Below are 14,138 nucleotides of genomic sequence, written 5' to 3' on the forward strand. Positions count from 1 at the left end.
ACTTACAATACAAAGTCCAAGGACATTGGGACTCAAGTGGAAATGCCCAAAGGCATTTCTGGTTTGAGTTGCAACTTTGTCTTTTGTATAGCCTGTGGCATGTAACCTAAGGCTGGTCTTGTAGACAGACCCAGCTCATGTGACAATTCTTTTCTTTGCAACCAATGTAAGAAGTGTACTGATCTCAAATTAGAACTTGGTGCGTTACGAGAAGAATTTGAGTCACTGAAGAAATGAGTGCCTGCCCTAGAAACAGATGCAACTGGGAGCTTGTCAGGGACTCAGGTATCTTGTGACCTGTCAAGTGATGCACCCCCGATTTGGGTCCCAGATAAGAATAGTCAAGTGCATACCACTCTGCTTGAAGGTGATTGATTTTTATTGGGAGACTCTATTGTCAGGGAAATGGGTAACATTTTTTGTTGTAAAGATAGGTGGGCCAGAACTAGATTGTGTTTTCCAGGAGCAACAATAGATGATATTACCAACATTGTCAGATTTTAAGGGAGGTAAAGAGAGCATTATTAATATTCATTTGGGGACTAATGATACTAAATGCATAAGACCTGACCATCTGTTGGATAAATACAGGACTGTGCTGAAAAATTGCCATGTGTAGGTCAGAATGTGTACATGTCTGCAATTCTGCCCAGGCATGATAGGAGGGATTATATGCTGAAAGCTTTGTGGATTAACTGGGAGCTTAAGAGAGGCTGCAAGACTCTTGGGGGAGGGGGGATTTTTAGCAGTGTGGCCTGCATTTGTAGGTAGAAGGAATATATTTTGTAGAGATGGTGTTCATTTGAACAAAGGTGGTGCAAGGATTTTTCCAGTATCCTAAACTGCTAGTTAGGAGATACAAACCTAAATAACTTTAAGGGGTGTGTCAGAGTAAGGCTAATAGAAACGTGGTTCCACCTGGAAATTGGGGATGATGAATTTCACTACGGTATGTATAATGTATTTAGGGAAGACAGAAGGGTTGGAGGGGTCATGCTTCATATCAAAAGCAGCCTGAGCACGAAGAGAGCTTTTGCTGAGTCTGACGTTATGGCTGCCAGCATAGAATATGTGGTGTGAGTTAGTTGGAAGCAAAGGTATAATGAGAGTGGGAGTAATCTAGAAGATTGTGAAGAATATGACAAGAGTCTTTTCATACAGATGGAATGGGTAAGAAAGTGTGAATGTCTTATTATGGGTGACTTTAATCTGCTCCAGATTGATTAGAATGAGTGGGAGAGGACACTCGTTGTGTGGAAATTTTTTTTTTAAAATAAACTAGATGATTATTATTTGTACCAGCTAGAGAAAGTACTATGGGTGAGAATATTCTTGATCTCACTATTAGTAACAAATCAGATAATATCACAAGGCTTAAAGTACAGGAACCACTGTCAGGAAGTGATCATGTAATTGTCAGTTGGAAGATGAAGAAAGATGTTGCAGTAGTTAAAGGTAAAGACACATACTTCAGAAGAACGGACTTTGATAGTTTAAGGTGCTATATGGCATCTATGAATTTGGTGGATTGCCGAGGGAGGGCATTTGAATTACGGAAAACTTTTAAAGCAAAAAATCGCCGAAGCCATGAATGCATACATACCATTAAGAAAATATTGCAGGAGGAGGGTGCTGAAGTGGATGACTGTGGAGCTACCCAGTCAAATAGAGCAGAAAAAAAATAACGTGGGATGGCTACAGAGTGATGAAGTACTGAAGCCTACAATAGGTGCGAGTTGATCTGTAATAGTACCACAACTAAGGTTAGAGAGGCCAAAGTGGTGTATGAGAAAGCATTGGCTAAAAGACCAAAGAATGGGAACAAGGAATTTTTCATATATGTGAATACAACAAAGAAAACTAATCAGATCAGATCCTTGTTAATGGGTGGGAAATTCTTAAAATAACCCAGCTGAAGTTGCAGATGAATTGAATAGGTACTTTGCATCGATCTTTACTGACAAAAGACCATTCATGCTAAGAGGCTGTGTGATTGAGGCTGATCCATATGAAATTAGTGATTTTGTAATTATAGATGATTGTTTGTTAGAAAAACTTTTGAGCATAAAGGTAAGTAAGGTTTCCTAGGTTGATGGCATATATCCTGTAGTTTTGAGGGAGACTGCAAGGGGGGGTGTATTGAAACATTGAGGTTAATTATGAAGGCATCTCTGGACTCTGGGTTGATTCCTTTGGATTGGAGAAGTGACAACGTATTACCAGTACGTAATGGCAGTTCTAAGAGTGAAGTTGGTAACTACACACTGGTTAGTCTGACTTCAGTGGTAGGAAAAGTCTTATAGGCAGTGATTAAGAGTGCAATCCAGAGACATTTAGATAGATATGGCATTCTGGACACACATGGTTTTGTTAAGGGAAAATCATGTTTAACTAACTTAGTAGGCTATTGAAATTGTTCCCTACATCCAGCTCATGGTCACTCATGAGCTGGATGTAGGGAACAATTTCAACATAGTTTATTTGGATTTTAGCAAATCATTTGACTCGGTCTCTCATTAGAGGTTACCATATAAGCTTGAACAAGTTGGGATTACAGGTAAGATTCTAAGATGGATTTCTGGGGGGCTGCAGGGCAGAAGGCAGAGGGTTGTGATTAATAGATATTCTTCAGATTGGTGTAACGTCATCCATCCCTTCATCTATGTAAATGGCATAGATGAATGGATGGAAGGTGTGATGTAAAAATTTACAGATGACATAAAGATTGGTAGAGTCAATAATCAACAGTGCCAAGCCTTCAGGATGACTTGAACAAGCTTCAGAAATGGTCAGAAAAATTACAACAAAGTTTTAATGCAGCAAAATGCAAGGTCTTACATTTGGTGAAGAGCAACCACAAAATAAATTATACAATTGGTGAAGTTGAATTAAAAACAGTAGAGGAAGAAAGGGATCTGGGCATTATGATATGGGCAGATATGAAGTTATCTGAACAATGTAAACAGGCAGCCAGGAAAGCCCCTGGTGTCTATTGATGATTTATTGAACATCATTGTGTAGAGATAGGAGGTCATAAACCCACTGTATAAGGCAATTGTAAGACCACATTTGGAATACTGTGTTCATGTATGGAGGCCTCATCTGAAAAAAAAGACATTGAGCTTCTTGAAAGGGACGAAAGACAAGCAACTTTAATGGTGAAATTGGCAAAAGAATGACCGTACGAGGAAAGACTCCAATCATGTGGGCTTCTAACCCCAGGGGTTCACATCTGGTGAGTATTGGCTTGGCACGTCCTGAGCTGGATATCATCATCATTCTTCTCTTTCTTGGTGATTCCTTTCTACTTCTCTCTCTCTCTCTCTCTCTCTCTCTCTCTCTCTCTCTCTCTCTCTCTCTCTCTCTCTCAGGGTAACTCGGGGAATTTATTTTTGGTTGGTGCAGCATAAGCCTCAGTCTTCCTTGCACCATGTAGCTAATAATAATAGTACTTAATAATACAGAGCTTGGCAACCAGGCATCTCAGAGGTGACCTGATTAAGGTTTATAAGGTACTGAGAGGGATTAGTAAAATGAATGAAGGTGGAATTTTTGCTATTATAAAAAAATTCCAGAAGTAGGGACCATACAAATTACAGGGGTTGAGGTTTAGATTAGATTGTAGAAAGTTCTTTTAGCCAGCGAGTCATTGATTTCCGGAACAAGTTGCTTTCTCAGGTAGTTGAGGCTGACAGTTTGAACAGATTCAAAGGAAATTATATGCTTCTCTCCTGTATGAGGAGGGCAGCATATAATTTGTATTTTATCTATTTGATGTTTTTTTTTTGGTTTTTTTTTTTTTTTTTTTTGCCAGTGCAGCAAAAGCCTGTGGTGTCTTTGTACTATGTGATGCTTGAAATGATGTAGGAAGAGGTTTAGATTGGATTGTAGGAAGCTTTCTTTTAGACAGTGAGTTGTTATTTACTGGAATAAGCTTGGAGAAGTTCAGATGTCAGCTGGATAGGTACCTACATGAGGAGGGAGTTATATATTAATTTATTTTATTTTCTTTTTCTTTGTGGTGCTGTAAAAGCACAGGGCTTCCTTGCACCTATCACCAATATTAATGTCCCATTATATCCAAAATGTATTTGATGAGCAACAGATCTGGGGGGATGTGCAGGCCAAGCAAGCATGTCCATGTTACATAAGCATTGTTATAGAGATGAAAATGAAATGCTATGTGTGTGTTGGTTTTTTGGAAATTGGTGACTTTGTAAGCAGACAAAATGCTTTTTATTTTATTTAATAGTGCTCCACAGTGCCTGTCTACCCACCAAGAAGATCCCCAGTCAGGCTGGAAAACCATAGTCTGGGTAATGACATATACTTTAAATAAATAGTATATACTTCTCCACTGATGTGCCTTTGGGAGAAAAATTTAATAAATTTTATTAAATTTAATAAAATTTTAATTTAATTTTATTTCTTTTGCCTGAGACCAAATAATTACAGCCTGATTGAAGAGGCCTTTAGAAATTCTTCCAGTCTGTGACAAACTTGAACCCAGACCTCTTGAAACAAGTGATGAAGTCATTATACTGTCACGGGGGACCATCACAGATAGAAAAGGTGTTCTTATGATATATTCAACATACAGTTTAAAATACAAATGAGGTAAAGTTTGAGAAATAGTATTTTATAGTTATTGCAGTGAATCAGGAAAGATTTCAGTAAATCTTGAGTTAGAGAAGCTGCAAAATTCTTTGGAGGATGAACTGCCAACAAGAGAAAAATGGATAGAGGAATTAAATAAGCTTGATTGTAGTGTAACTAGCAGCATTTTTTAAGTTAGCTTATGATAATTTTTAATGAATTCTGCATATTTTTTAAAGTGTGCAAGTGCATATGTTCTTGCGTATAAAGAGGTTTTGAAATGTGTGCAGCAGAAAAATTTATTCTGTTTAGTATCCCCTCCCTTCTATTTACAGTGCTAAAAATTTTCCTTAATTATTTTTCTGTACATATTTAATTTTTAGAATTTGATTGTAAATAAGTACTTTATTTTTAATTTGTCTCTTCTTAGCGTTGCAGATTTTGAGTATACGCGGGAATGTGTTGTGTTTGATCTTCTTCATATTCCATTATACCATGGATGGTTAGTGGATCCAGAAACTCCTGAAACACAAGCTGCAGTTGGCAGATTCAGTTACAATCAGTTAGTGGAAAAGATAATAAACAATAAGAGTTCATCCCATCCAGAACTAGTAACTGAAGGTATGAGACTGAAAACTTATTGCGCTAAAAATCATTAATTAAATGTTATTTTTTTTGCAAATATGTGCACAAAAAATATATCACATTATTATTATTTATAAATGTGCATCCAGCATAAATAGGGCACCAAAATACATGAATAGAAAAAAGTATATGACAGTATACATATAAACCAGTCATACATCTAAAATAGAAATAAACTTCCTACAACAAGAAATATCATAATAAACTTATAAGAATATTGTCAGAAATTTAATTTAAAATGTACATACAAAATGCATAATCTTCTTCTAGTTTGTCATATCTGAAGACATGGAGAGCATTATATTTAAAGGTTCAGGAATGAAATATGTGCATATCCTTGTGACCAGTAATCTCACACAGATATGCAGTTATATATATATCATAGTCATGGAGAACTGGGATGAGATATTTCTGTACTTGAGGTAGTTACTTGAAGTATTCTTTCTGCCTCCTCCCTAGCTAACTATATCATGTAAATTTATCACCGAAACCCATAATTCTGTACCTTTTCCAGTCTTGTATCTGAGGCAGTGATTTGGTCATCATACCCTCATTCCAGCTCTAGTCATGCACAAGTGAGGGTGGGTGAGCGAGCAAGCATCTTTATTGTGCCTAAAATACATAAGTAACAATATTGCCCTTCATGGTCACAACATCAGGAGTTAACACAGAGGTCCTACACTGATAAAAAATAAAGTATAAATTTATTTGAATAAGTTTTAAATTACTTAAAGTACAGTATGTAAGTGATACAAGTTGGTTAATATTAGTATTTTCTTATATATATATACTTTCATTTACAGCCTTTATAGCTGAAGCCTTCCTAGAAAAAGCAGCTTCTCAACTGACTTATCATGGATTGTGTGAACTGAATACTATGTTAAAAGATCAAGAACTTTGTGTGTTATTTAGGAACAATCATTTCATCACATTATATAAACATAAGGTGTGTATTTATTTTTTTTTGAAATATTATTATTTACAGCCAAATCTTTACATTGCTCATATTCTTCTATATAAATGTCTTCTGTAACTATACCCTCATTCCATTCATGTCTGCCACTGTTAAAAACATTTATGGAAGTTTTCTTTTGCGAATGCTTTTAGACAGTCAGTTGTGTTTGCATGTATCATTTTCTTTTGTGCACTGCTTTAATTTTAGGAATAACCAAAAGTTATGGTGCCAGATTAGGTTAATGAGGTAGTTGTGGTATTACAGGAATGTGTTGCCAGTCAAAAGTTTGTGCCTCCATAGCCAGGTGGGAAGGAGTAGCAGTGTGTAGCACACGCTTCTTGATTAGACTGGGGTTTGAGCCCATCACCACCAAATACAGAGGATGCGGAAAGGTCAGCGAATGACCACCGCATATTCCCGGAGCAGTATGGCCTTAGTTGCTAATGCTCCTAAAAACCAAATAACAAACAAACCAGTCAAAAATTTCCAAATGGAATGATGTGCAATGGTGCATTGTTCTGCTGAAGGAACCAACCATTTTGCCCTATTTGGGTCATATATGATATTGCATCTCTCGACCATTTTAAAACTTCTTGGTAGTAGGTTGCATTAACAGTGACACCTTGTGGAATGAATTCTAATGATGTCATCTCCTTGTCAGAAAATGCAATAAGCATGACCTTCACATGTGAAGATCATGCTTATTGCATTTTCACTTCATACTGCCACACCTTTTTTTTTTTGGCCTTGGTGACTGTTGTTTTCCATTTTTATTGTAACATTATCAATAAACTATGAGAATTTCATGTTCCTGTAGTTGACTTTCCACATTTACAAAAAATTTTTAACGTTGCCATGCTATTTAAATTTAATTTGAATAATTACCATATTTTATTAATTTACCTTTCTTTTCCAGAATGAACTTTATCAATTGGTAACAGATCAAGGCTTCCTAAATGAATGTGTAGTTTGGGAAACACTGAACAATATAGAAGGTGATGGGCTTTTTGTTAATTCTGACTTTAAAGTGGTTCCTCCTAAACCTCCTGTTGCTGCACCTCCAGTTTATTCAACAGAACAACAAATTGACCAGGAGTAAGAAGTTTTTAAATTTTTGGAAATTCAGCCTGAAAATCTTATATATTTCATACTGAAACTTGTGAATTAGAATCTTTAGCTTAACTTAAGTAGTGCCTTCTTTAGTGTCGACTTGTCATCATTTACTTTTTATTCCAATTTGAAAATGTAATAACTAATTAGCCTTTAAAATCTTATTATTTCAGCTATTTGGTGGCTCTTAGTCTCCAAGAAGAAGAGGAGAAAGAACAGCAGAAAGCTAAAGAATGGGAAGAATACAAAAAGAAAATGTTTGGCTTGACAAATATTGCAAAAGAGTGAGGAAATACATTATTTTATTATGCAAATTTAATATCACCTGTAGATCTTGATTTGTTTTGTAGAGTTGTTATAATATGTTTTAAGAGATTACATTATTTATTATCACCAACTCTGTTATACTCAATTGTACATATCACTGTGATAAACAGCCGACCGGGCTAGCCAGGTGGATAAAGTGCCTGCCTGGCAACCCAAAGGTCACGGGTTCGAATCCCGCCTCGGGCTTGGATCAGAGTAAAATGCAAAAACTTTGGGAGGTGCATTATAGCCACAGAAGCCGATGCGCCAACAACTAACACAAAAAAAAATAAAAATAAAAAAACTGTGATAAACATGTCATTCATTCTTGGCTTCAACCTTCCATTCAGTATTTTACTCCATGCTGTCCTTTTTTTCCCATTAGATCTATAGCCCTAGCTTTCTTTCTAATGTTTTCTTCTTTTTTTTCTAATGCTTGCTTGATACTACCATTGATCCATTTTCTTTTGATCTGCCTCTGAGCCTTTTGTCATTCATTTTTTGCTTCAGATATCTGTTTAGCTAATTTTCCTGTTCCCATCCTTTCTATATGGCAGAGATTCCCAAACTGTGGGGCATGCTCCCTCTGGGGGGAACATTTTTTTTTTTTTTTTTTTTTTTAAATGGGAGGCACTTGTTTTCATGAAGCACTTTTTTAATGAAATTTGGACAAACCATCCCACTGATCCAGGTATGAAGCATTTTTTTATTTATTTTTGTTATTCATACTTTATTTGTATTTTATTTTTTTGAGAGTAAATGTATTGAAGTATATATTAATTTATAAAAATATTTATATTCATAACTAAATTTTAGGTCAAATCTGTTCATTTGCACTTGTTCTGGAACTTGTGGGGAAGTGCATGAAATTTATGAAAAAAATTAAGGGGCTCAAGGTATAAAAGTTTGATAACTTCTACTGTATGGGTTAAGAGAGATTAAGTAAACGGATATTTGAGATGTCCTGCCTCTTAAGTTTGCTTTGCTTATATGTGATAGGCTATATGCTACCCAGAGATATTTTTCGTATTTTCTCATTTATAATATGGTCTTGCCATTGTTTCAATCTGTTAGTTCTATTTATTTTTCTTAACTCATTTCTGAAGTTTCTAATTTTTATCAATTCCTTTATTTCTTGCCCACCTATCAGCTCCTATTATAGGTTAAAATAGGCCCAAAAACAATATGTTATGAGCTAATTTTGTCTTTTGGCTAATGTCTCTTGCTCTAAATGAATTTTTTTACCTGGCTTTCTTACATTTCCAGCTTTATAAATATTCTGTTGTTATTTCCTGTCTAATCATCCATTTTTCACTAAAGATTCTTCTCAGGCACACAGAATTACCAACTTGTTCAAGTTTTTGGAACAAGTTAATAATAATGCATACAGAGAAAATTAGTCTACACTCTGAATTTTTCTCATCTCTTCCAAGTTTCATAATTTTGTGTAACTAATTTTCATGCCAAATTCTCTGCAAACGTTATCTAATTTATTCAGAGATTCTTGAAGCTCTTTTAACCTACTGTTTTACTGTTTAACAGCATTATCTACATATAATAAAGATTCAAATTTTACATCTCCCATACTAAGTTTTGTCAGTAAATTTTGTTATTTTATTAAAACGTCTATAAATTATAAAAAAAGTAGTGATAAGGTGTATAAGAGAATGGCTAGGCCACCATCTTGACTATTGCATACTTGTCTGAAGACTTAACTTTAGGAAGGATGTAGAGCTTCTGGAACGACTACAGAGAAGGGCAACAAGATTGGTGAGGGAAAAAAGGGGGTGAAAAAGGCTTCAGTTCTGCAAATTGAAGCATCTGGAGACTAGGCACTTGTGAAGTGATCTGATTGAGGTATTTAAGGCTTTGAATGGATTGAGCAAGCTCAATGCTGGTGATATTCTTCCTCTTGCTCAAACTACAAATATGAGAAGGCGGAAACTCAAATTGAGGAAGGACAGTTTGCAGAATAGATGGTGGAAGTTTGCCCTTAGCCAGCATGTGGTTTATTGTTGGAACAAACTTCTGTTTGTTGTTTTGAAAGTTTGTGTAAATAAATTCAAGGAAAAAACTAGACAAACTATTGGAGGGGATAGATAGATGAAATGGAAATGGTTTTTTTTGGCTGATGTTAAGCTTGCTGGGTTTTTCTTTTTTTTTGCACCCTTTGCCACTACTAATACTAATATTTAATATTTGCCATTTAAAATAGTGAAATATGTAATATATGATAAATGAAACATTGCCCTTGGTGTTTGTGTGTCTATTGATAAAATTTTGTAACCTTCAGGGTGAAAAAAAAAAAGAAAGAAAGAAAGAAAGAAAAAATAGCTTTTTTATACAAAAGTTTGCTCTAAAGGGTTGGCATGAATTCACAGCCTGAGTCGTCAGAAATGAAACATGAGAGGGATGGACAGTATGTTGAAACTGATGACATTGAAATAGAATTAGATTCAACTTATGTGGATTCTGAATCTAGTTCAAATGCATCCAGTGATGATAGACTGAAAACAAATGTCACTTTGCTTGGCCTTCACAGATAATCTCTTCCATTTATCAAAATGCAGTGCCTGCTTGTTCCATGCCTAATAAAAATTATCCAATTAGTTTACTTTGAGAAATTGATAAATTTTATCACTTGCTTATCAACAAAACTGATCCTTGGTTGGTTTGGTTGACAACGCATCGTTAAATGCACGGTCTAAAGAATGCTGTAAAGCCGTGTACTTGGTTCACAATTTTATTTGTTCTTTGCTTGTGTTAGAGTTCGTGTTTAGTATATTTTCAGAAAGAATGGAAGGTAAAATTTTGATTTTGAAAATAATTCGATGTATTTTAATTCTTGAGAGGCTGCTGTTCAATATATCTGCCACTTAAAATAGTGAAGTATCTAATGCATGTAAATGAAACATTGCATAGTTTATTGCCAGGTGGGCAGGAGCAGCAGTGCATAGCACACGCTTCTTGATTTTAGACCGGGGTTCGAGCCCGTGCCCACCAAATACGGAGGATGCGGAAAGGTCAAGGAATGACCACCGCATATTCCCGGAGCAATGTGGCCTTAGTTGCTTAATGCTCCTAAAAAAAAAAAAAAAACCAAACCAAGCATAGTTTATTTGGATTTTACCAAGGCATTTGACTCAATCCCTCATAAAAGGTTACTGTATAAGCTGGAACATATTAGAATTACTGGAAAGATTTTAATTTGATTGCAGGGAAAAAGCAGAAGGTTGTAATCAGTAGATATTCTTCAGATTGGTGTAATGGCAGAAGGGTCCCCCAAGGATTGGTTCTTTGACCACCATTGTTTCTGATTTTCATAATCGATATCAATGAAGGGATAGAAGGTATGATATCAAAATTTTTTTCAGACAATTTATAGATTGGGAGAGTTGTTAATAATCAGTGCCAAGCAATGCTCTTTCAGGATAACTTGAACAGGCTTCAAGAATGGTCAGAAAAGTGACAGCTATGTTTTAATGCAGCAAAATGCAAGGTCTTACACTTGTGGAATAGCATCCCCAAAATAACTTTAAAGCTATTAAGTTAAAGCTGAAGACCAAGTTACAGAGACACGATATCATGATTGGCAACAAGTCAAGCATTGTGGTACCCAGTCAGCTCTTATCTGGTATTCCAGAGTGCAGCATATGTAATATTTATTTGGAGAGATATAAGTTTGAATCTTGTTGGAAACTGAAGGAATGCTCAAAGGCCTTTTCTGTTGAAACTGTAATAGCTAATCTGAGGTGGATTGATTATCATTATCTTCTATTAGTTAAACCTGAAATTTTCAGCCTGCAACAATGTAAATTGTCCTGTGAACATGGACACATTGTACAGACATAATACAATAAACAAAAAAAAAAAAAAAAAAAAAAATGAATTCTTGTAATATTATATGAGTTAGTACACTATGACTAAAGTGATTAGTATACCAAGTAACTAACCAGCCAATCAATTATGTCTTAGTCTTGATCTTCTTAGAAGTATTGAAGGAATATTAAGATTCTCATTCCAAAGGATGTGTCTTAATAATCAATGAATTTCCACAGGGCTGATACCTCCTTGAAGTATCATTATGGTTCTCCTACATATTCCTGTGTTTTTCTTCTTAGTGGATTGGGTTTTTCACCTTAGTAGTTTTTCACCTGTTGGATTGGGTTGTGGTGAAGGGTTTCCTTTCTTGGTTTTGGCAGCAGATGCACCATTCTTTAAGAGGAAGACCATATCTCTTTTCTTGCTTGGATGAATGTAGGCCCTCTTCTTGTCTATTCTTTTATGCACTTTTAATTTATATATTCAGTTTTGTAGGTTTAATTTTCATTTGAATGAAGGTTGCAGTTGGTACCTCTTCAACATTACATTGTGCAGTTTGCAACAATTCCTTTGATGTGGTGTGATAGTGTTTAGTTTTGCAAATCATTGTTACATTTTAGTAATCAATGATCCATTGAGTTTAATCTTGATGTCATTCTTTTGTTTATTGTGTAAATGTCATTTGTGCTGAATATTTGTAGTTTGTTTTAAGCTCAGTGGAATGGGACTGTTCCAAGCTGGAACACTCCCATTCCACTGAGATATAGTGGCCCTTTGCAATAAAAATTGGATTTTTCTGATTTAGATGATTCTGTGATAAACCAGTTTAATGCATTCTCAAAAAATTCTGATACTATTATTTATTTAATATAGTTATTTTTCTGATACTTGGTGCCTCCTATGTAAAACGTCTTAATATTGTAAATTGAGGTAAAACCCTTAAGATAAAGTTCTAATTGTTTTAATTAGTCTAAGTATAATTCTACATTATATAACACAAAGAATTGCTTTTCACAGTGAAGAATTAGCTCAACGATTACAAGAAGAAGAAAATCAACAGTATGTAACTATTCGTAATCAACAGCAACAGCATCATCATCAGCAACATCAACAAACACAGCAGTTTCACCATCGTGAACAGCAGCAGAATCCGCCACAGCAACCACCACATCATCTTCACCAAAGTCCTCCTTATTCACGTGAAAGTTCTGGAAGAAGTGAAAGTGGAAGTAACGTAAGTAGTATTTATTCACTTTATTTTGTTGAGTAAACTAATTTGCAATTATGCACTATTGAACTGTTGTTCTATTATGTGCAGACTCATAGTTTGCAGTATTGTTAATTTAAGGAATGTAGTATGACTGGTAGCGGATATAATTTATATTATCCTATAAAATTTTTGATTTTTTGATTTTGAATAACTATGTTATTCTAAAATAAAAATACTAAATTTATTGTGAATCTCCTTATTAGTGTGTTTCAAGAAATCTAATTTTTAACATAGAATATTAAAAATAAATAATTATTATTTAATAAAAAAATAGTAATCCTAGCTGGATTTTTGGAATAAAATTGAGCTCAGTTAATTAAAATCAAAGGATGTGGATGTTAAAACTGAATAGCATTATCCTCCTTTAATCTGAGTACTAAGTGTATATTCATTTGCCTATTACTCGACCAGACAGTGTTACATAGTTTTAAATTAGAAAAAATATCAGTTTATAAATATTGCATTTGTTACCAACCAACCCATTCAGAAAATAACTTTGATATGTTATTTTGGGTCTTTAGCAAACATTTGACTTGATCCTTTATGTTCGAGTTTATATAGAGATTACTATATAAACTAGAACATATTGGGATTACTACTGGTGAAATCCTTAGGTGGATTATGGGATGCTGTATGACAGGGGCAGAGTTGTAATTAATGGTTACTGTTCAGAATGGGTTAAGGTAAAAAATAAGGTTCCTCAGCTGGGACAACTTCTGTTTCTGATTTTCCTAAATAACATTGATGAAGAGCATATGGGTGTTATGTTAAAAATGTTCAGGTGAAGTGAAAATTAGGAGAGTGATTAATGACCAGTGCCAAGTAGTGATCCATTGGGCAACGTGGATAAACTTCAAGGATGGTCAGATAAGTGGGTAGGCTTCAAATTTTGCAAAAACTGTGTATTTTATAAGATTTTCACTTGAGAAATAACAATCCTTATATTTGGTGGGTTGAATAAAAAACAGTATAGGAAGGGATTGGGGAGGATTACAATCAGTCAGGATTGATAGGAAGGTTATAATTCTAGTGAATAAGCAAGTTGGGAGTATAATTCTATAATTCTTCATACAGCATTCTACAAGGAATGCTGTATGAAGGCTAAACATAAAAAGGACAGCTTCTTGAAAGAGTCTAAGGATGAGTTATATACCTGGTGAGAACTTTTTGTATTGCAAAAGTGCATGCCAGTACAAAAATAGATCTCAAATGTATGGGCCACAGAGCTTGGTAACCAGGTACCCTAGAGAGATCTGATTGAAGTTATAAGGTTCTGAGAAGGAATATAGCCAGTGGGTTGCTAATCATATCCAGCTGGATTAGTATCTTTGAGTAGAAGGAAAAACAGGTTTTTAGCATATGCATGGCTTTTTTTTTTTTTTTTTTTATGTAAACCCCAAACACTAGAGGTATTAGAACCTATAGTACTTAGTA

General features: G+C 34.9%; 1 protein-coding gene across 3 annotated transcripts in view; it reads left to right on the forward strand.

Moving 5' to 3' along the window:
* LOC150075419 (ubiquitin carboxyl-terminal hydrolase MINDY-1-like) overlaps positions 1-14,138 on the forward strand; it is a 105,148-nt gene that overhangs the window by 66,568 nt on the left and 24,442 nt on the right. For all 3 annotated transcript variants that reach the window (XR_016547919.1, XM_090389160.1, XM_090389159.1), the window contains exons 5-9: positions 5,027-5,217; positions 6,045-6,187; positions 7,113-7,291; positions 7,480-7,590; positions 12,452-12,668. Coding sequence is in view for 2 of the 3 variants with exons in the window: in XM_090389160.1 (XP_090245286.1) it covers positions 5,027-5,217; positions 6,045-6,187; positions 7,113-7,291; positions 7,480-7,590; positions 12,452-12,668 (841 nt within the window). In the remaining variant the exon portion in view is untranslated. The remainder of the gene's footprint in view (positions 1-5,026; positions 5,218-6,044; positions 6,188-7,112; positions 7,292-7,479; positions 7,591-12,451; positions 12,669-14,138) is intronic.

Source organism: Mastigoproctus giganteus, chromosome 14 (genome assembly GCF_048544385.1).
Source record: "Mastigoproctus giganteus isolate SK-2022 chromosome 14, ASM4854438v1, whole genome shotgun sequence".
In the NCBI taxonomy this organism is placed as follows: Eukaryota; Metazoa; Arthropoda; class Arachnida; order Uropygi; family Thelyphonidae; genus Mastigoproctus; species Mastigoproctus giganteus.